This window comes from Coregonus clupeaformis, chromosome 33 (genome assembly GCF_020615455.1).
Source record: "Coregonus clupeaformis isolate EN_2021a chromosome 33, ASM2061545v1, whole genome shotgun sequence".
Taxonomy (NCBI): Eukaryota; Metazoa; Chordata; class Actinopteri; order Salmoniformes; family Salmonidae; genus Coregonus; species Coregonus clupeaformis.
This window is the reverse complement of record NC_059224.1, coordinates 15816469-15839470: the sequence shown is the minus strand read 5'-3', so window position 1 is coordinate 15839470 and position 23002 is coordinate 15816469. Positions and strand designations below refer to the sequence as shown.

The following is a 23002-nucleotide window of genomic DNA, read 5'->3' as shown; positions in this document are numbered from 1 at the left end:
AATTGAGAGAATAAAATCCAGAAAATCACATTGTAGGATTTTTTATGAATTTATTTGCAAATTATGGTGGAAAATAAGTATTTGGTCACCTACAAACAAGCAAGATTTCTGGCTCTCACAGACCTGTAACTTCTTCTTTAAGAGGCTCCTCTGTCCTCCACTCGTTACCTGTATTAATGGCACCTGTTTGAACTTGTTATCAGTATAAAAGACACCTGTCCACAACCTCAAACAGTCACACTCCAAACTCCACTATGGCCAAGACCAAAGAGCTGTCAAAGGACACCAGAAACAAAATTGTAGACCTGCACCAGGCTGGGAAGACTGAATCTGCAATAGGTAAGCAGCTTGGTTTGAAGAAATCAACTGTGGGAGCAATTATTAGGAAATGGAAGACATACAAGACCACTGAATCTCCCTCGATCTGGGGCTCCACGCAAGATCTCACCCCGTGGGGACAAAATGATCACAAGAACGGTGAGCAAAAATCCCAGAACCACACGGGGGGGACCTAGTGAATGACCTGCAGAGAGCTGGGACCAAAGTAACAAAGCCTACCATCAGTAACACACTACGCCGCCAGGGACTCAAATCCTGCAGTGCCAGACGTGTCCCCCTGCTTAAGCCAGTACATGTCCAGGCCCGTCTGAAGTTTGCTAGAGTGCATTTGGATGATCCAGAAGAGGATTGGGAGAATGTCATATGGTCAGATGAAACCAAAATAGAACTTTTTGGTAAAAACTCAACTCGTCGTGTTTGGAGGACAAAGAATGCTGAGTTGCATCCAAAGAACACCATACCTACTGTGAAGCATGGGGGTGGAAACATCATGCTTTGGGGCTGTTTTTCTGCAAAGGGACCAGGACGACTGATCCGTGTAAAAGGGAAAGAATGAATGGGGCCATGTATCGTGAGATTTTGAGTGAAAACCTCCTTCCATCAGCAAGGGCATTGAAGATGAAACGTGGCTGGGTCTTTCAGCATGACAATGATCCCAAACACACCGCCCGGGCAACGAAGGAGTGGCTTCGTAAGAAGCATTTCAAGGTCCTGGAGTGGCCTAGCCAGTCTCCAGATCTCAACCCCATAGAAAATCTTTGGAGGGAGTTGAAAGTCTGTGTGGCCCAGCGACAGCCCCAAAACATCACTGCTCTAGAGGAGATCTGCATGGAGGAATGGGCCAAAATACCAGCAACAGTGTGTGAAAACCTTGTGAAGACTTACAGAAAACGTTTGACCTGTGTCATTGCCAACAAAGGGTATATAACAAAGTATTGAGAAACTTTTGTTATTGACCAAATACTTATTTTTCCACCATAATTTGCAAATAAATTCATTAATAATCCTACAATGTGATTTTCTGGTGTACCTATGATGAAAATTACAGGCCTCTCTCATCTTTTTAAGTGGGAGAACTTGCACAATTGGTGGCTGATTAAATACTTTTTTCCCCCACTGTACAAGTCTGATAATGTTAATGGAGTTCCAGTGAGGGAAAAAGAATTTGATCCCCTGCTGATTTTGTGCATTTGCTCACTGACAAAGACATGATCAGTGTATACTTTTAATGGTAGGTTTATTTGAATAGTGAGAGACAGAATAACAACAAAAAAATCCAGAAAAACGCATGTGAAAATTTTTAGGAATTGATTTGCATTTTAATGAGGGAAATAAGTGTTTGACCCCTCTGCAAAACATGACTTAGTACTTGGTGACAAAACCCTTGTTGGCAATCACAGAGGTCAGACGTTTCTTGTAGTTGGCCACCAGGTTTGCACACATCTCAGGAGGGATTTTGTTCCACTCCTCTTTGCAGATCTTCTCCAAGTTATTAAAGGTTTCGATGCTGATGTTTGGCAACTCGAACCTTCAGCTCCTTCCACAGATTTTCTATGGGATTAAGGTCTGGAGACTGGCTAGGCCACTCCAGGACCTTAATATGCTTCTTCTTGAGCCACTCCTTTGTTGCCTTGGCCGTGTGTTTTGGGTCATTGTCATGCTGGAATACCCATCCACGACCCATTTTCAATGCCCTGGCTGAGGGAAGGAGGTTCTCAACAAAGATTTGACGGTACATGGCCCCGTCCATCGTCCCTTTGATGCAGTGAAGTTGTCCTGTCCCCTTAGCAGAAAACCCCCCCCAAAGCATAATGTTTCCACCTCCATGTTTGACGGTGGGGATGGTGTTCTTGGAGTCATAGGCAGCATTCCTCCTCCTCCATACACGGCGAGTTGAGTTGATGCCAAAGAGCTCGATTTTGGTCTCATTTGACCACAACACTTTCACCCAGTTCTCCTCTGAATCATTCAGATGTTCATTGGCAAACTTCAGATGGCCCTGTATATGTGCTTTCTTGAGCAGGGGGACCTTGCGGGCGCTGCAGGATTTCAGTCCTTCACGGCGTAGTGTGTTACCAATTGTTTTCTTGGTGACTATGGTCCCAGCTGCCTTGAGATCATTGACAAGATCCTCCCGTGTAGTTCTGGGCTGATTCCTCACCGTTCTCATGATCATTGCAACTCCACGAGGTGAGATCTTGCATGGAGCCCCAGGCCGAGGGAGATTGACAGTTCTTTTGTGTTTCTTCCATTTGCATATAATCGCACCAACTGTTGTCACCTTCTCACCAAGCTGCTTGGCGATGGTCTTGTAGCCCATTCCAGCCTTGTGTAGGTCTATAATCTTGTCCCTGACATCCTTGGAGAGCTCTTTGGTCTTGGCCATGGTGGAGAGTTTGGAATCTGATTGATTGCTTGCTTCTGTGGACAGGTGTCTTTTATACATGTAACAAAATTAGATTAGGAGCACTCCCTTTAAGAGTGTGCTCCGAATCTCAGCTTGTTACCTGTATAAAAGACACCTGGGAGCCAGAAATCTTTCTGATTGAGAGGGGGTCAAATACTTATTTCCCTCATTAAAATGCAAATCAATTTATAACATTTTTGACATGCGTTTTTCTGGATTTTTTTGTTGTTATTCTGTCTCTCACTGTTCAAATAAACCTACCATTAAAATTATAGACTGATCATTTCTTTGTCAGTGGGCAAACATACAAAATCAGCAGGGGATCAAATACTTTTTTCCCTCACTGTATTTTGGAACTTTGATAGATGCAAAGTTGCGATCAAATGTCTTATAAATCTAACACTTACATACTGTACTTAGTGAACCTGGTGGTGCCTCTTATGTAAAATCAATGAGAAAGTATCCCTGTTGTTGATCAATCACATTTATTTATGCAGTTGTCAAGTACTTTTCAGTAATCCGGCCCAGACCCCAAAGAGCAAAGTAGAAAAGAGAGCACAGTGGCTAGGAAAAACTCCCTAAAAGGAAGAAACCTAGAGAGGAACCTGACTCAGTGGGGTGGCCCATCCTCTTCTGGCTGTACCGGATAGAGATTTTCAAGACCCTGTGGTCAGATAGCTTTTCATAGAGGCATGGTAAGTAAAGAAATACACATTTGTGGGTGTAGCGGCTTAAGGGGACAGGCCGATCCAGTGGAGGCAGCACAACCAGGTGGACTTGGTCAGCATGGGGTTCCATAGGACTGGGATCAGCAGCACGACCAAGTGGGTTCAGGCCAGGAATGTCGGTGTATTCAGGCCAGGGTGCCCTCAGCCACATTCATCTGCGTTTTCCCCTTCCACAGGGGAGGGACAGAGAAGGGGAAAACAGAACTTTACACATAATTTATGACAACATATTTGGTTAAATCAGGGGTGGGTCTTCCATAATGTTTCACTCATAAGTAGTCATTTCATTTAAAAAATGAAAAACATAACTATTCAACTTTTTGTTAGAAATGCAGTCAAAGTGCGCAAAGGAAAAGGTCTCTAATCCCTACCACACATTAACAGTTGATTCAGCTGTGGGGGAAAGTGGTATGTTTACATCTCGTACAGGCTACATGTTTTTGTGCAAGTTAGCTGTGTTGTTACCATCCCTGCAGTCTAGTCTACAACGAAAGGAAGGCCTAAGAGTGATACAAAAATTAAAAGAGTTAAAAAAATATCCTGTGGTTTTGAATGTCAAATTTCGTGATGATTTAATCGACTGCTGTCCGTGGTGCTGAATCTCAGCTATTGTCTCAATTGTGCTTGACAAGGGCTTATCAATTTCATGTGCTGCTCTCCCAAAACTAGTTTTTTGTGATGGCTCTTCCTGTCACCGACCCATGTGTTAAACAAATGTTAATAAAACATTTCAGTCTAATGCCAAATACCCCTTAAAACAAGCCTATGATGACAGTGGCAAGGGGGAAAAACTGCAGTCACGCTATGGTTAGGAACAGACCTTGGGGGGAAGCATCCTCCTCTTGCGACATCAGGGTGTAGATGGTTGTTTCTTCCACTGGTTGGCTGAATGGGAATGTTGATCGGCGGTTGTTGACTGTTACAACCACTGGCAGGGGGAGGTCATTTTCTGTAAAATAATGGAGTAGCATATTATTGCTTAGGCGCATTTGCCAAATCATAATTGCACTTAGGAATTGAATGACTAAGACAATATAGGATTACTTCAATACTGAAGATTCCAGTGACAACATAGAACTGTTTTCAGTTTTCCTGGTTATACCTTACCTCGCTCTGATTCTTGCACTTGTTTCTCTGGATACGCACTCTTCAAATTCACGTAAGCAGCGAGGTAAATACCATATTTCTTCATTTCTATCTCCATATTGAAGTCCTGGAATTGGGGCGTTACCGAGTTGTCATACAGCATCCATCGTCCTCCTTCTTGTTTAACGCACAGCACCATGTGTTTCATCTCTGCTGTGCTCAAACCCAGCAAAAGGAACTGAAGCTCATACTTCCTGTTAGGAGTAGAAATGGGCGGCAGGTAGCTTAGTGGTTAAGAGCGTTGTGTCAGTAACCGAAAGGTCGCTGGTTCTAATCCCCGAGCCGACTAGGTGAAAAATCTGTCGATGTGCCCTTGAGCAAGGCCCTTAACCCTAATTGCTCCTGTAAGTCGCTCTGGATAAGAGCGCCTGCTAAATGACTCAAATGTAATGTAAATGTAAATGAAATCAGAATGGACACAATACAAAAACAGAAGCTTTATTGGGGTTGGCATTGGGTTATGCCCAATGTTAAATGTTATGCCTTTCCGTAACCTAACCTCACTGAAACTAACCTTGACCTAACTAATTCCTAAACCGGTCAAATATCCACTTCCAAATATTTAACCCCAGTATTGGATTAGAGCCTTCATTATCCTAATTTCCTGCATTCTATATGCACCATACTGGTAGTGACACCAAACAGTTCAACCTAACAGTACCTTGAAAAGTCATCCGTGATGACATAAGGAAGATTATCTCCGTACCCAAATCGGCCACGCACATTCACCAGGATGAGTTTAGGGTCAAGTATGGTGTCCAGGATGTAAACGTGACCATATAGCTTAAAATTGCTTTCAAAACACACAGAAAGAGAAACACGACAGGATGGACAGAGAAAATAAAATAACAGTTTCAAAAATAAAAATGCCATTGGTATCTTAACAAAATGTGTTTCATGTTTATATTTCACATGGTATTTGCACACACCTATAAGGTAAAATAAATGTAATCCGATAGATTCAATAATTAATAGTTAAATAGAACCTTCTTGTTTATAGCAATGACATAGAAAATGTAGTCAATGATGATTTATTACCTCAGTGTTCCATTGTAAATTCTAGCTGAGGGGCTCATATCGTAATCGTTGTCGTCGTCTTCATATTTGATAAATATCAGGTCATCAAAGTTTGGTAGGAAGCATTCGACATAGCCTCTACAATCTAGATATTCAGTTTGGTCAAAGTATTTTTTTTTTCTAACATCACGCAAATCTAGATTAATAAGCCAAAGACCCATCGCCTCATTATACATTTTGTTATCGAGAAAAGTTATTACTCCACCGACTGTGTTGTCCGTCATCAAATAATCTTTGACTTTGCGAAATCTTGTTGCTGTTATATGTATTCCGGCCAAAAGACTACTCAGAACACAGGTGTTTTGGAAACGGAGTCCAACAAATGTTCCTCCTGGCAGCATGTAAGGGCTCTCCTCTCCTCTGATTAGCTTCCCCATGTCTTGGTCCGACCTGGAAAGACATTCAGGGAAATAAATGATTGTGTCGCCATACAAAAACACATTTGTTGTGTGGCAATATTGTAGTGTAGTTGAGATTCTTTTCACCAGGCCCTTACCTTGGAGGGAAGTTCCGAGCTGCATCCATAAAGAAGAAAATGAGAAGGTAAATGAGTGTTATACCAAATATTGAAACCGTTATCAAATCTATATATTTTTGACATATTATTCTATTTTCACTTACCCATTGTGACAAGGTCGTTATACATAGTCCTAATGGTGTGTCTGTGGGTGACAGAAACACACAAAACATTCTAAAATTAATTAGAAATATATCTATTTTTAATGTCTTTACATTAAGATATCAGGGGGGATCATAGCTATATTCAATACAATTCATCATGGTTGGTGTCATAAAACATTACTTCCCTGTCCTTGCATTTATGGAAGTGTACGTTGTCCTTATATCATATATTAAGAATTAATCAGTTAAATTAGACATTCAACTTGAACCCTGTAAGAATGTTATATTATTATTATATATTTCACACATCATCTGATCCAGGAAGGAATTTTTCCGAATGGCAGTCAAGTGAGGAACAGCTGTTGTCGAGCAGGGCCTCGTTAGATTTAACAGAGAAAGCATCAACGTAATGAGGTCATGTTTTCATATATTTTTGTGCCTCGGATTGGACACCGACACTACTGTGCTCCGAGTCTACTGTGGGCAAGTGTAGAATAGACTATTGAGCAACACCCAACGCTATTCCTATTAATTATTCTGGATATAATGACAACAAATTGCATAACCTAGTAGGCTTATTCACAATATGATCTGGTAATGAAATAACATGACAAATGCATTTGTTTTCCATGTTAGACCTGCACTTTTAAACAATACAAGGTGCTTGAAGTAGCCTACTTGAACTTGAATTTAGAGCTCAGAAATTCAAGTACTGGAATAGACCTACCTTGAAAATCAGACATTTCCTCAATTTGGTGCTTGAAAAGTTCCTGTAATTATTGTAGCCATTTTATAAGTTCACCCGCTCCCTTATAATTATCCGTGATTTCATTTTTGATCCGTTTTTGTGAGAGATGTGGCCACTTTTGTTTGTTTCCTGCGGCTTTAATTGAATGGTGTTCGGCTACTCTGTTGTGGTAAAACCACGTGCGGTTATTACATCTAATGTTGGATTCAATTTGGCTTTCCATACAAATCCTTCCATTAAAAAAGGAACCTGGTTTTTAGTCACTTCATCATTATAAAAATAGCGATGGTGAGATTCAAATGGTGAGATTAATGCTACCGCTATGCATGGCTTTATTATGTGTACCTGCGCCGGCCACATAGGCTACAGACAAATCGCCATGCATGCATCCAATCTATTTAGTCAGGCAATGTCCACATTATTCTCACATATTTTACAATGTAATATTAATTTGAATATTAATACATTGGCAAGGCCTAAAAAATGCATTATTCTTAAAGTGGTAATGGCCTACTTTTATTTTATTTATTTGTACACTTTTTGCATGGTTTTTGGGGGGAGGGGGGATTCTATATTAGGCCTTATATGTATAATTATATACATTATACAATTGTATAACATTGAGGTCCTTGAAAATTACAATTAAGTGCTTGCAAAAGTCCCTGAGAATGCCAAGAGTGTGCAAAGCTGTCATCAAGGCAAAGGGTGGCTCCTTGAAGAATCTTAAATATAAAATATATTTTGATTTGTTTAACACTTTTTGGGTTACTACATGATTCCATGTGTTATTTCATACTTTTTAAGTCTTCACTATTATCCTACAATGTAAAAAATAGTAAAAATAAAGAAAAACCCTTGAATGAGTAGGTGTGTCCTACTTTTGACTGGAAGTGTAGGTGGAGTTATGGTGCAATTTGCATATATTCATTTTTATTCCTAGTAGGCTACACATGTGGAGCTCCATGAAAATCATTTTTAGTTTTGTTTCAAACCATTTTCAAATGTTGATCCCAATGTCACACATTGCCCCCATTTGCTATAGAAAGACCCACTTGTAGAATCTATGCCAAGGTGTATTGAAGCTGTTATGGCGGCTGGTGGTGGCCCAAAGCCCTACTAAGATGCTTTATGTTAGTGTTTCCTTTATTTTGGCAGTTACATGCAGCAGCAGGCTACACGGAAAAGGAAACAGCTGGATAGGGGAAACGGCTCGAGTCGCTCAAAAAGGAATATAACATGGCGGATAAAGTTCGGAATGACACAATGTCATGTGTACAACATCCAAAAACTTGCATCACTATACTGAGAGCTTTGCCGTTTCTAAAAGGACGTATTTGGTTGTTTTTGGTGCCAATGTTAATGTTTTTTTCAGGGCCCCCATACTATACAACGAGGACGAAGAAGTGATTTGCTGTTTGGGTAAGTTTCTAAAAACGTGTGAAATCACAAAAAAAGGTGTCTGGACCATTCTTCAACATGCCATTTACATAAAATATAGAGATTTGGTTGTAAAAAAGGAAACTTCTCCTTTGATACTTGGTGAAAGCACTTTTGGCAGCCCTTACAGCTGTGCATCTTTTTTAATAAGATTCTACAACTCTCAGGGCAACATATATCCATTGTTTTTGTCAAATTTGCTCAAGCTCAGTAAATTTGGTTGGGAGTCATTAATGGACAGTAATTAAATGTAATTGTCCCGCTGGAAAATAAAACTGTATCCCATTGTTAGGTTTTCAGAAGACTGAGGTGGGTTTCTGCTCCTTTCGTATTATTTTTTATCCTGATAAAATCCCCAGTCCCTGCTGGTGGCAAGCTTACCCATAACATGATGCTGCCACCATAATACTTGGAAATCCAGAGGGTTTCACTTAGGGGCGTCAATTGGGTATGGCACGGTATGGTAGTCGCCATACCCTAGCTCAACACCAACAATTTCAAATGAGCTACTAAAATCATTCCAAACTCGATTAAAAGGCTTTTTTTTTTTTTTGCACAGGCTTCCTTCTTTTCACTTTCTCATTAAGGCCACGAATGTGGAGTGAATGCAATGTTGTTGATCCTGTGTATTTTCAAGTATTGTGGTGGCAGCATCATGTCATGCGTATGCTTGTCACCTGCAAGGTCAGGATCAAAATCAATATGAAAGGAGAAAAGCCCAGTTAAAAACTTAAGAGGAAAACCTGCAGTGATCTTCTGAAAACCTAATCCTGGGATAGAGGTTTATTTTTCAGCTGGAGAATTACACATTTTAATGCCAAAGACACACCAGAATGGCTTTCCAAGAGGTGTTGAGTGTTTCTGAATGGTCCAGTCCCAGTCTGGATTTAAATCTGCTTGAAAATCAGAGACAAGGCTTGAATATTGCTGTCCATCAATGGTTCCAACCAAATGTACTAAGCTTGAGCAATTTTGACAAAAACAATGGCTATTATGTCGCCCTAGGAGTTGTGCAAGGTTGGTAGAATCTTATTCAAAATTATTTACAGCTGTAATGGCTGCCAAAGGTGCTTCCATCAAGTATTAACTCTGGGGTGTGAAGACATATGCAATCAATACATTTTCATGTTTTATTAATTTGGAAAATGTTCTATAATTTCTGTTTCACATTGAAAATATGTAGTAGGTTGTATAGATCGGTAGGAAAAAATCTAATGTTATCCCTTTTTAGATTCAATATTAAGGCAGCAAAATGTGAAGACCGCGCAAGGGTGTGTAGACTTTCACTAGCTAGGCACTGTAAAACAGATGTTAAGCTCTCATATAACTTTTGTGGTATACTACAGGAAATGAAAGCGATTGAAGAGAATACTTTAGCTTCTCTGCTATTAACCCCTAACACGGATTACTCCAACTCATCTTCAAAAGGAAATGAATCAAGGCGTCTAGTACTTTCTAGAACTTTCCAGCTTCTTCAACTGGTCGGTCTTCCAATGAGTTGGAGTTGCTTAATATAGCCAGAGGCGAAAAGCAGATTATAGTTTTCCCATGTTTAAAATTGGTTTAATAACAATTGAGTAAATAGCAGAGAGGCTAAAGTATTGTCTTCAATCGCTTTCATTTCCTGTAGTTTACCACCATTCACACTGATAATAGCTTGATGCCAAAACGTTGTGGTTTATTTTTTTTTCTTTTCTGCACAATCAATAAACATTTGGGCTTCATTATATCCCGATAAACCATCTCTATTTTTGCATTTAAGCCTCAGTTTTGGATCATTTCCTTGTTTTCAACAGTGTGCGGCTCTCAATCTCTTCCTGTATTATACCACAAAATATGTATAATAACTTAACTCCCTGTAATGTGGTGTCTGTCTACTGTATGATGGACAGACATAAACAACTTATTTTATAGGACTAGCATAATCTAGACAACACTATAAAGGATAATTTAGTTTAAAAGAGCTATAAAGTACCTTGGTTTAGATAAAGCCATCTTCTCTTCATGTGTTCCAAAATTGAGTTGTGTTACACCCCTGAAAAAGGGGAGAAATAATCACGAGAGTGATGCAGTTATGTTTCCTCCCTGAAAACTTTTGTATAATGAGAAAAAAGACCGCGATTTCCCCAGAAAGTTGGGTGGAGACCAGAGCAATCGATCTCAGGCTCATAGATTAAGAGCATTTAGTAGATCACAGATTAACACTTTTACCCTTAAATTAGGCACCACAAAATAAAGTAGTCAATATAACGTTTACACATTCCTCTTACAATATTAACCCTTTGTACACTTGACGGATTTTAACACAATTATGAATTTTATCAATCTCTATGAACTAGAGATTGATCTTTTTAACCTTAGATATTTTAAGATCCTTACATACCATGAACTTACTAATACTTTTTAGTGTATAACAGGCTATGAATATGTCCTTTAACCTGTCACACTCTCCCCGACAAAATAAATGTTGTCCCAACATTACCAACATTGTCTTCTTAAACAGTCTATAAGCACTGGACGTAGAAAATCCTCTTCTGTAAGCTAGTCCTTGAGCAGAGGTCAAAGTTCACAGTTCAAATAGAACCAATAAGTTATATTCACAGTCCATATCTGTTGACCAGCTGTATAAACAGTCCATAAGCAGTCTTTTCTCATACTATTGTCCATGGTCAAACATGTCAACTCTGTAGCCTCAAGTTTGCTGAAGTCCATACATGTAGGGTGGCTGAAGGTAATATCGCTGTAGTGATGGCAGCCATGGAACCAGTCCTGGTGCAGGGTAGACAGGGAACAACTGTGGCTGTGGCTGGATACTGTAGCAGGAAGGGATACCAAGCTGATCATAGGTGATACGTCTTGGAGGGTGTCTCTCTCTTTGTGGCAGCTGGTAAGCTGGTTTCTCAGGTTCAGCAGCAGCAGTTAATGAAGGAAAGGCACTTAGTGGATGATCATCAGGCACATTTTCAGCAGGCAAGTTCATCTCCTCAGCAGGCAGTTCTTTAACTGTTGTTTTCTCCTCCAGCTGATTTTCAACAAGAGGCTGTGCTGGTAGCGTATCAGGAACTGGCACCGCAACTGTCTGTTTCACTGGTGGGGGCCTGTTTTCCGACTCTCTCGCTGGTTCAGCATACCTCTCAGGTACTGTAGGAGATGTGGGGACCTGTAGCAGCTCATGATGAAGGTCATATTCATCCCCGCTGTCTTCATCAGAATCTAGAGGCTGTGATCCAGGCTGATGTCTCTTTTTCTTACTTTTGTCATTTCTGATTGTCTCTCAAAAGGTAAGTGGTCACAGGACATGAGCAGGTTTCTGTGCAGGACCCGGGAGCGTCCCCTACCCTTTTCTGGTCTCAACTCATAAATCGGCAGGTCTGAACCCATTTGTCTCACTACTGTGTGAATTTGATCTTCCCAATAGTTACGGAGTTTGCCTGGTCCTCCTCTTGGTGTCAGGTTTTTAATCAGAACTCGCTCGCCAGGCTGTAGCACTGAACTCCTAACTTTAGTGTCATAGTACTTCTTACTTCTTTCAGCAGCTTTCTGAGCATTTTCATTTGCAATGGCGTATGCTTCTTCCATTCCTCGTTTCCAGTTCTCCACGTAGTCTCGCTGGTTACTGGAACCTGCCTCTGTGCACAATCCAAAGAACATATCAACTGGAAGCCAGGGTGATCTCCCAAACAGAAGATAAAATGGTGAATAGCCAGTCACTTCGCAACGGGTGCAGTTATAGGCATAAACCAGTTTGTTTAGAGACTCCTTCCAGTTTGACTTTTGTGTCTCAGTTAGTGTCTTTAGCATTTGCAACAATGTTCTGTTCATTCGTTCCACTTGACCGTTCCCCATCGGGTGGTAGGGTGTTGTTCTGGACCCCGCCATGCCACTGAGTTTCTTTAACTGATGGAACAACTGATTTTCGAATTCTCCCCCTTGGTCATGGTGGATACGGGAGGGGAACCCAAACTTCAGGGCAAAGTCATTGAAGATGAGATTTGCAGCAGTTTTTCCTGACTTTGATGTGGTGGCGTAGGCTTGAGTGAAACGTGTAAAATGATCAACAATCACGAGGATGTACTCATATCCCCCTTTGCATCTGTCGAGATGGAGGAAATCTATACATACCAGTTCAAATGGCTGTGCTGTCACAATGTTTGTCAGAGGAGCTCTTGTTTCATGGCCTGGCTTTTTCTGCTTGACACAGCTACAAGTTTTAGTCACATAGTGCTCAATGTCAGATTGCATATATGGCCAGAAGAAGCGGTCACGTACTAGTGATACAGTGCGGTCAGTACCTTGGTGTCCCATGTTATTGTGCAACTCTTCCATCACTTTACCTTTGTACTGCTCTGGTAGAACTAACTGCTTGCGGGCTGTAGTGATTCTGTACAGAATACCATCACTGTCGATTGTCAATTTGTCCCATTCTCTGAATAGGCATTTTGTCTTTGGACTGAATTCCTTTTGCTCTTTAACTGGCGGTTTGGAACCAGACAGCTTGAAATCGAGCACGGGACGGATGACCGGATCAGACTCTTGTGCCTCTCTTATCCCCTCTTTTGGGATCGAGCTGATTGTTGCTGTAGTTGTCTCACCTTCAGCTGATACTGACATAGATGCAGCTGAAATTGACCAAGGTACAAAAGGCTCTTTCTGTACCTCTACTGCTTGTATCGTGGCGGCAATGGTGTCTGGTGGAATCTCCTCAGAACATTCTCTCATCAGTGACTCTACATCCAGTGGCATCCTCGACAAAGCATCTGCATCACTGTTCTCTCTGCCTGCCCTGTACTTTATTGTAAAGTGGAAATCAGCCAATTCTGCAACCCACCTGGAAGTGGTTGCGTTCAGTTTGGCAGTAGACAGAATGTAGCTGAGCGGGTTGTTATCGCTGTATACAGTGAAGGTCGGAGCATAGTACAAATAATCATGGAACTTATCAGTGATTGCCCATTTTAGAGCTAGAAATTCTAGCTTGCCAGAGTGGTAGTGAGTTCTTCTCAGCTGCTGTTAAGGTTTGAGAGCCATAAGCAATTACCCTAAGCTTCCCATTTTGCTCTTGATAAAGATCTGCTCCCAAGCCTTGGTGTGACGCATCAGTGTGTACAACAAATGGCTGAGTGAAGTCAGGGAAACCTAAGACTAGTGGGTGAAGCAGACACTCAATCAGCTGTTCAAGTGCCTGTTGATGCTGGTCAGTCCACAGGATTGGCTTGTTTGAGGGCACCACATGACTTACTTTCTTTGTTTTTGATTTCCGTGGGTGGTCAGGTAATTTCTCTGAATCTGCTTTCAAGAGGTCATACAGACAGCTGGCCCTCCTAGAAAAGTATTTGATGTACTGTCTGTAGTAAGTGAGTAAACCAAGCATTTTTCTGAGCTGGCCCACAGTCTGTGGTCTGATCTCTTTCAATGCTCTTACTGCTTCAAAATCGGCTGGGTCAACTCTGCTGCCGTCTGCAGACACTATTCTGCCCAAATAACGGACCTGGGGTTTAAAGAGATCACACTTACTTGGCTTGAGTTTGATGCCATACTCTCTGAGACGCTGCAAAACCTTTTGCACATCATTCACATGGCTGTCGAAAGTTTTACTGAAAACTAGCGTGTCGTCCAGATAAGGAATGCAGATGTTGTCCCGGAGCCCTTCCAAACATTCCTCCATACAACGCTGAAAAGCTGCAGGAGCGTTCATGAGGCCGAATGGCATACGTATCCACTCATAGAGTCCCCATGGGGTCACAAATGCTGTCAGTGATCTGCTTTCTTCAGAGATGAACCCTTGGTGATATGCTTTTCCCTGATCTAAAAGGGAGAACCAGGAATTACCACCTAAACTGTCCATGATGTCCTGGACCCGAGGGATGGGCTGGCGGTCAGGATGTGTCTTTCTGTTCAGGTCTCTGTAATCTATACACAACCGGAGGGTCCCGTCCTTCTTCCTAACGCAAACGACAGGTGAAGAATATGAAGAGTTTGACTTCCTAACCCAACCCTGGGCTATGAGGTCATGAAGGTAACCCTTCATCTCCTGATACAGTGGCCTGGGCACTGACATGTATGTGCGCTTGACTGGTTCAGAGTCCTTTAGAGAAATAGTCATTTTCAATCGTTCAATGCAGCCAATGTCATTGTCTGATCTGGAGAAGGAGTGACACTCTTCTCTAAGCATTTTCCTAACAACCTCTCTCTGTTCTTCGGTTAGGTGACTTAAACCTACTGGTGGATCCCACTGTTCAGTAGCAGTACATGGGGTTTGAACACTAGTGTGATTCACTGTGGCTGGGGTGACAGCTTTTTCAAAGACTTGGGCAGGTAACACAGTCATAATGGTTTGTACTGTACCGATTATGGTGCGTCCTAGCAGGGCAATGTCGTGGTCAGTGGGGTTAGAGACATCAAGCATGATAACTGGAAAAACACCTTTCCTAACTCTGACTAGTGTGTCAAAGAACTCAAGTTCATCTGGCCACTGCGGGTTCAGGTCTGGCTGGAAAAGCATTGTCATGTCATCTTTGAAAGGCTGGGAAGCTATCCAGCACTCAATCTGAATGCTACTGTGTTTTGGTACAGCAACCTTCTCTTTCTTGGTTTTCACTGCGTATTCATCTGTCTGTTCTGCGCTAACAGCCTGTATAAAAGCCCTCACCTTATTTCTTTTGAGGCTTGGGAAAGCTTTTTTCACTGTACTGTACCGTTTAGTCTTTTCGGTCATTGTCAGGATGTGCTCAATAACATTGAAACCTATGATGGGATGAGATAGGTGACAGCCTTTCATTACCAGCACTGGGATGATCAGTTCCTTCGTTTGGTCAGTTTCAGAGGCTAGCCGAAAAGTTGTTTCAATCCATCCCAGGTACGGCATTTCAGTCCCATTTGCTGCCGTCAATCTTAGATCATCAGGTGAGTCCAGAATTTCTGAAACATCCCTCAGCCTTGCGTTTGGGAGAGATTCCGCTTTCCATCGTTCATCAATGACCGATACCTGAGAGCCTGTGTCCCATAGAGCTTGGAGGTGGTGGCGATTCAGGTGACACTCAAGGCACTGTCTACCGACTAGCGAGGTGACCTTATGGGGGTGGCAACCTTGAGCTAGGGATGGTAAAGAGTGGGCATTTTCTTCTGTACAGGAAAGCTTTTCACAGGTAGAGTCAATTTTCAGGTGAGTGCATTTTTCCTTATGTTTAGTCCAATGTTGGTTTTGACATCCTTTGGAACAGTACAGTGTCTATTTACATGATGAACATTGTTTCAGGTTCTCAAATGAATCTTCTCTGGCACAATTTGCACATTTCTGGGACTTTTTGGTAGCTACGGTTAACACTTGTCCCTCAGCGGTAACCCTTCCCCGTTTAAAGGGGCCTCTTTGGATGGTCTGACTCCCCGGATTTGACATCCAGCTTGAAAATGTTCTCCACTCCCACATCGGAAGCAGTGTGTGCAGCGTGCATCTGTTCTGGCCTGCTGGCAGACAAAACACCTCCTTGGAGCTTGAGCAGAGCGGTTGGTATACAGGTATGGTGCATATTGATACTGCGCAGGGTCAGGTGCTTGGGGCTGACTGTAGTTGCTGTAATACTGCTGCTGGGAAACAGGTGGCTGGGGGTCCCTATCTGGCCTCCTAACTGGAAGTGGGGCATGGGCATAAGGCGATGACTGAAACATAGGCTGCTGTAATGTCTCCTTAATCTGAGCAATCTCTGCACTGAGACCTTTTAGGGAAGCTACACCTGTCTTAAGTTCAGCTAACTCTGTTAACAGTTCTGCGGGTATCTTAGCTTTGGCTTCCTTCACAGGACACTTTGCAGATGGCGTATCTTCTAACTGGACTACACTTACAGTTGTAGCAGGCTGTGGGGCATTAAAACGCTTTTTGTTTCGTCTTTCTATCTCATTAGCACAAGCAATGTTAAGCTTCTCTAGCAAAACCTCATCTGATGTTTCGCTATCAAGCACGAGAGGCTGCATGTCTATCCTGATACTGTCACTCTGGAGACCTGTAAGGACTGTGTGTAAACACATGCGCTGGACTAGAGCAGGGTCATACTTAAGCCCTGATTCTGACTCCTGGGACGCAAATAGTACTTTCTGCCTCAAATCTAAGACGCGCATCAGGAAGCTTTGAGGGGTCTCCTTGCTCTGCTGTGCTTCTGAAGCTAGCTGTTTATAAAGCTCTGTTGCACTCTTCTCTTGGAAGTGGGAACGCAGGATGCATCTAAGTGTGGGAAGAGTTAGCTGGGGTTTACCTTCCAAGTAGCTGCGTAGCTGTGAGCCTGGAGAAATAGCCCTGATTACTGCGTCTACTATTTCTACCTCAGGATAGCCTCTGTTAAGTCCATTCTCAATCTGATGGGCAAGGCTGGAAAAAGTAGTTCTTCCAAGGCGGTTGTCATGTTGACAGGACAGGAGGAACCTTTACTGTGCAGGAGTTGACTCTGAATTAGATGGTCCTTACTGTCTCTGATGGTCTCTCAACGGCCTCAGTTGACACGTACTTAACCACCAACTTCCAGCTCCCCTCGAACAGCAACACTTTCCTCACTGCAGCCTGCCTGGGTTGTTATGTAGGGATTTAGCTGGCTCGGAATTCAGCGACCAGGATGTGGAAGCCGGACATCTGAGCAGCAATCTCAGCGGAGCCTCCAAAATGTTACGCCCCTGAAAAAGGGGAGAAATAATGACGAGAGTGATGCAGTTATGTTTCCTCCCTGAAAACTTTAGTATAATGAGAAAAAAGACCGCGATTTCCCCAGAAAGTTGGGTGGAGACCAGAGCAATCGATCTCAGGCTCATAGATTAAGAGGATTTAGTAGATCACAGATTAACACTTTTACCCTTAAATTAGGCACCACAAAATAAAGTAGTCAACATAACGTTTACACATTCCTCTTACAATATTTACCCTTTGTACACTTGACGGATTTTAACACAATTATGAATTTTATCAATCTCTATGAACTAGTACTGAATGCATGATCTTTTTAACCTTAGATATTTTAAGATCCTTACATACCATGATCTTACTAATACTTTTTAGTGTATAACAGGCTATGAATATGTCCTTTAACCTGTCACAGTTGCAAGTCACTTAAATAACTTCCTGTATGTTTTGCAAGATATCAACTGAGTGGTTGACTTCTCATGATGTCACCGTTACAGTTGCTCCTTGCCTATATGTTTCAATGAATATTCACTTTATAGTGCATATCATAAACATTTCCAAAAAGTAATGGTAATGTTGAATAATTACATAATTAAGCAATACGGCCCAAGGGGGTGTGGTATATGGCCAATATACCATGGCTAAGGGCTGTTCTTACACACGACGCAATGCGGAGTGCCTGGATACAGCCCTTAGCTGTGGTATATTACCCATATGACTCTCAGATCCACCTCTACGCAGACGACACCATTTTGTTTACATCCGGCCCTTCATTGGACACTGTGTTAACAAACCTCCAAACGAGCTTCAATGCCATACAACACTCCTTCCGTAGCCTCCAACTGCTCTTAAACACTAGTAAAACTAAATGCATGCTCTTCAATCAAACGCTGCTGGCACCCGCCCACCCGACTAGAATCACTACTCTCGACGGGTCTGACCTAGAGTATGTGGACAACTACAAATACCTAGGTGTCTGGTTAGACTGTAAACTCTCCTTCCAGACTCACATTAAGCATCTCCAATCCAAAGTTAGATCTAGAATCTGCTTCCTATTTCGCAACAAAGCCTCCTTCACTCATGCTGCCAAACATGCCCTCGTAAAACTGACTATTCTACCGATCCTTGACTTCGGCGATGTCATTTACAAAATAGCCTCCAACACTCTACTCAGCAAATTGGATGTAGTCTATCACAGTGCCATCCGTTTTGTCACCAAAGCCCCATATACTACCCACCACTGTGACCTGTACGCTCTCGTTGGCTGGTCCTCACTACATATTCGTCGCCAAACCCACTGGCTCCAGGACATCTATAAATCACTGCTAGGCAAATCTCCACCTTATCTTAGCTCATTGGTCACCATAGCAACACCCACCCGTAGTATGCGCTCCAGCAGGTATATCTCACTGGTCATCCCCAAAGCCAACACCTCCTTTGGCCGCCATTCCTTCCAGTTCTCTGCTGCCAAAGACTGGAACGAACTGCAAAAATCTCTGAAGCTGGAGACTTATCTCCCTCACTAACTTTAAGCATCAGTTGTCAGAGCACCTTACCGATCACTGCACCTGTACACAGCCCTTCTGAAATTAGCTCACTCAACTAATTCATCCCCATATTGTTATTTATTTTGCTCATTTGCACCCCAGCATCTCTATTTGCACATCTATCGCTCCAGTGTTAATACTAATTGTAATTATTTTGCACTATGGCCCATTTATTGCCTTACCTCCATAACTTGCTACATTTGCACACACTGTATATATATTTTCTGTGGTATTTTTGACTTTGTTTTGTTTTACCCCATATGTAACTGTGTGTTGTTGTTTTTAATCGCACTGCTTTGCTTTATCTTGGCCATGTTGCAGTTGTAAATGAGAACTTGTTCTCAACTGGCTTACCTGGTTAAATAAAGGTGAAAAAAAAAAAATTATATATATATATACCACAAACCCCCGAGGTGCCTTATTGCTATTATAAACTGTTTACCAACATAATTAGAACAGTAAAAATACATGTTTTGTCATACCCGTGGTATACAGGTAGGGCTTAAACTACCCAGTTTATAATAGTGCATAGGCTATTCTGATTATGTATACATCTTCTTGGCACTAACACTAGCAAGAAATGGAGGAGAATAAGGTCCCAGATCTCGTTGTGCTTTAGAAGTTGCCAAAAGAGCGCAAAGAGATCTGGTACAAGGACTATAGTGGACTTACCTGTAGCCTGATTCATACAAGAGCTGAGCTGAGACTGAGATTTGGACAACAGCCTATCCTCCAGGTTCTCTTCCACAGTATAACCTGTCCATGGGTCTACACATTGTGGCTCTAGAAGTAAAAAATGACATGATTGGCACATTTCTTCTTTCAAAAATTAAACAGTGGGTTGGGTTATATGTGGTATCATATCCCTATTAGTTAAGGACCCCAACTGGATCCATGAAGATGCATTAACACAGTCGGCTCCAGTACCTACTCCTGAGACAAGCAAAGCACACTGATCATTGTGAGTAACACCAGTTTGCCTTAAGTTTCCATTTCCAGTGTTTCTGAATGGTCCAGTCTCAGTCCTGATTGAAAATCAGGCATTGTTACTGAGTGTAAATTAATCTGAGAAGTAACTAAAATGGAATCACAAGAGAGATGGAACCAATGATGTTGGATGGAACCAATAACAAATCTGGATCAAAAGCACACCATCTGAAATACTTTGTAGCCTATTTCAACAAACATCTGCCGTCCAGCCACCAAGAACCTTAGCCAAAGATGTTTATAATTAAACCAAGATAGACCACAGCCTGTCGTTTCAAACGGGAACAAACTAGTCATTGTAGGCAGAACAAGCTAAAAGGGTGGGCAGAGCGAAGCACGAGCTAGCTTCTTCATCTTCTTCTGTGGGTTGTATGGCGGACTACAACCCAAAAAGGTGCTTGCCACCACCAACTGGATGGGTTGAAAAACCAAAACAAGGTACAAAATAAAAAAACATTGTGATAGGGAAACTAACTTAATCTACCTAATTAAAAATAGTACATTGACAAAAACAAAACTCCCACTTCTTCCTTCTTTCAAGCTTGTAACAATATTCCATGTAACTCCTCTGCTGAGAATTCTTTCAGTCCCAGTAACCGCTCCGCCGCATCCACAATGGTATCTGTCTTCCTGGACCTTCTCTCCACCTTGGCAGTGCCATTAATCACCATAGCTATAAAGGCCACAAAGTCCACCTTCTTAACCTTTAAAATGTCAGGGTCCTGCTAGTGAAAGGCAACCCCTGCAGCCTGCAGTGAAGGCCTTTCCACCATCATGGACTCTTCAGGAGCACCATTCAAACCCTCAACCCTTTTGACAGCTGCTGCATATGAAATGTTCTGGACAGCCCTGACTTTGGCCACCTCATTCTCTTTCACCCTTGTCGGGCAATCGAAAGATGTAGCTCCATGGTTCCCACCACAATTGCAACATGTCACATTTTCCGCACTTTTATAACACATTATATGAACTTTTCCACAATTTGGACATCTCGGCTTCTCCCTTCTGCAAACACTTGAAACATGACCAAAAGCTTTACAATGATCACACTGCATTGATTGGTCTTGGGATAAATGCTCTGACTCTGTAGTTTATATAACCCAACTGCACTTGAGTAGGGAGAGACTCCATATCAATAAACAAAAGAACAGATACTCTTCACTTTTTCACCATTCACCACACGATTCATCCGACGTACATCAATCACTCGAGGAATATTTTTAATCTCTTCAAAATCGACTTCCCACGAGACGCCAGATTATAACCCCCTTGAGGGGTGCCCTGTTCCGAAGAGACACACACGACACTTCAAATGTATCAAAACGGGCGGATTGCAACGCACGTTCCTTCTGATCCGCAGAAGCACAATAAATCAAAACAAGCCCGCCTCTCGTGACGGTGCACCCACCCTCACAGTCTTCACTTTACCCAGCACTCTCTCCACCAGTTTGGATATCTCAAACGGTTTCTTCAATATTGGTAATCTGCTCAGCTGCTCCTCATTAACAAACCGTACTCCTACTAGATACGAATGGATATTCTCATCACTGTACACTACCTTGCTCCGTTTTCCATTCTTTTGAACAACACTCCAATTCTCCTTGACTCTACCGCCATTTGATTCAGAATCAACTTCATCGTCCACGTCCGCCATCTTTCCACGATCTAGCGAGATCCTATTGGCGTGTTCTAGTATCATTTGCATATTTCTGTTAGGGAACGCCTACTCTGAAGTGGGCGTGTGCAATAACTCAATTCGCCTCTGCACTCCTAAACAACGCACTGTTTTGAAACTTTAGCAAAGGGTAACATCTACAAAACTTAGTCCACTCAGTTCGTAACAGATTCTAGTTTTGGGAACAGAAAACTGTATTGGGATAAAACATTTAATCGATGAGAAAATGTGCAGAATGTCGGCCAAAATCCATCTTGTTCAATCTTCTCCCACTGCCGGCCACTAGGCTTCCTCTCGCTACCATATTTGGTAGTCAGTGGAAACGCCAAGCGGATGCTTCACATTTATACATCCGATGAAATATCTGTCTCATTGTTCTCATCTGTGCCTTAGCTGCCTCCGGTCCTCTACCATTACCAACTGAAGATGGCGGCGTCAGGAACCACAGCCCCCCGTCGCCTTGTCCAGTATGTTGTGGTCCGGTCAGATCTGGTCCATACGTTGGCCTGGCCATTAGGTGCGGTTATAACGCAAGCCTGCCATGCTGCCACCGCCGCCATTCATCTAAACTACAACGACCCAGACACGCAGGAGTACCTGGCAGAACTGGACAGCATGCACAAAGTGGTGCTTCAGGTAGCTGGGACTGGGGTACTATTATTAGCTTGGAAGTTAATACATTTTATACTGCTAATAGTGAACTAAATCTATATGCCTGTGTTTTGCGCAAACGTTTGCAAAACAAGCTTCCTACTGACTTTGGCCATGCGCACAGTGGTCTCATCAAGCTGCATCAATATAACCTCTCAATACAAAATCATTTTTATGTAAAGTCAATATTTTTACGTAAAGTTTCTTATGTAAAGTGAATACAGTAGGATGGAATAATTATGCAGTGAATGATATAAGATGTGATTGTTGAGAAAATAAACTAATGCTTGTGATCTCCCTCTTCTCCGTCATCTGTTGGTCAGGCTCTGGACCAGGCCTCCCTCTCCATCCTGTCTGAGACGCTGACAGAGAATGGGGTGGCCCACAAGCTGTGGATTGAGCAGCCAGAGAACGTCCCCACCTGCCTGGCCCTGAAGCCTTACCCCAAGGAGACTGTACATCCTCTGCTGCACAAGTTCAAACTGTTCAAATGACACAGAGGGACAAAGAGAGACCCCTGTAATATGCATTTGGTGAATGGAGTCTGTACCATGGCTTCATACCAGTTAATATGATGGTCTTCTTTTTGGTTGACCTGTGCATCTTGGTGATGCTGAAGGGGGAAGAACCAGCATTCAGTGTCTGTGCTTCAAATTCACAAGGAAGAATCTCACTCTGATAAGCACACAGTAACAAGGAGACATCAATCACTGAACGCTGCCATTAAATGGCCATTTAAAGAGTAGATGTCTGTCCACCTAATTTGATGTGGCCACGTGTCTTGTGATTCAATTAAATGGTGAACAGGTTATGTAAGGTCTTTTTCTAGCTGCTGATGAGTGGAATCTGTTTACAAACATACAAGATGCATTAAACATGATCAATTAATTTGTGTCTTGTATTATTAGTTACTTTACAATACACAGAATATGCCCCTTATATTCTCTTTCAACCTCAGTTTATTGTAACTAGTGGCAATG

The 23002-nt window shown here is 42.2% G+C and overlaps 2 protein-coding genes and 1 long non-coding RNA gene across 5 annotated transcripts; 1 reads left to right on the top strand and 2 right to left on the bottom strand.

Moving 5' to 3' along the window:
• Positions 1–3214: 3214 nt before the first annotated feature.
• On the bottom strand, positions 3215–16782 carry LOC121548875. Its single transcript, XM_041860498.1, has 9 exons — positions 16747–16782; positions 10479–10538; positions 6319–6359; positions 6194–6212; positions 5659–6087; positions 5282–5413; positions 4582–4814; positions 4295–4423; positions 3215–3641 (listed from the first exon to the last, which is right to left on the bottom strand). Exons 2-9 carry the CDS (start codon positions 10496–10498, stop codon positions 3616–3618), a joined length of 1029 nt encoding a protein of 342 aa, XP_041716432.1. The 5' UTR covers positions 10499–10538; positions 16747–16782; the 3' UTR covers positions 3215–3615.
• LOC121548876 (putative peptidyl-tRNA hydrolase PTRHD1) lies at positions 8328–22910 on the top strand. 3 transcript variants are annotated; one of them, XM_041860499.2, is made up of 3 exons: positions 8328–8485; positions 21765–22022; positions 22346–22910. In XM_041860499.2, exons 2-3 carry the CDS (start codon positions 21798–21800, stop codon positions 22514–22516), a joined length of 396 nt encoding a protein of 131 aa, XP_041716433.1. In that variant the 5' UTR covers positions 8328–8485; positions 21765–21797; the 3' UTR covers positions 22517–22910. The 3 variants fall into 3 exon arrangements, with proteins under 3 accessions (XP_041716433.1, XP_045066096.1, XP_041716434.1); XM_045210161.1 differs by lacking the exon at positions 8328–8485 and having other exon boundaries at positions 21693–22022; XM_041860500.2 differs by lacking the exon at positions 8328–8485 and having other exon boundaries at positions 21707–22007.
• Positions 17118–21497, bottom strand: LOC121548877. The gene is made up of 3 exons (XR_005996703.2): positions 21255–21497; positions 19382–19492; positions 17118–17158 (listed from the first exon to the last, which is right to left on the bottom strand). It is a non-coding gene; the product is annotated as an uncharacterized LOC121548877 (long non-coding RNA).
• Positions 22911–23002: the final 92 nt, after the last annotated feature.

Coding starts and splice junctions, on each gene's coding strand:
- LOC121548876 (XM_041860499.2), top strand. CDS start 21,798: ATGGCGGCGTCAGGAACCACAGCCCCCCGTCGCCTTGTCCAGTATGTT. Junction 22,023..22,345: donor TTCAGGTAGCTGGGACTGGG/GTACTATTATTA, acceptor TCTGTTGGTCAG/GCTCTGGACCAGGCCTCCCT.
- LOC121548875 (XM_041860498.1), bottom strand. CDS start 10,498: ATGGCTTTATCTAAACCAAG. Junction 6,360..10,478: donor ATGGCTTTATCTAAACCAAG/GTACTTTATAGC, acceptor TGTCACCCACAG/ACACACCATTAGGACTATGT. Junction 3,642..4,294: donor GGAGGATGCTTCCCCCCAAG/GTCTGTTCCTAA, acceptor CCCCTGTGGAAG/GGGAAAACGCAGATGAATGT.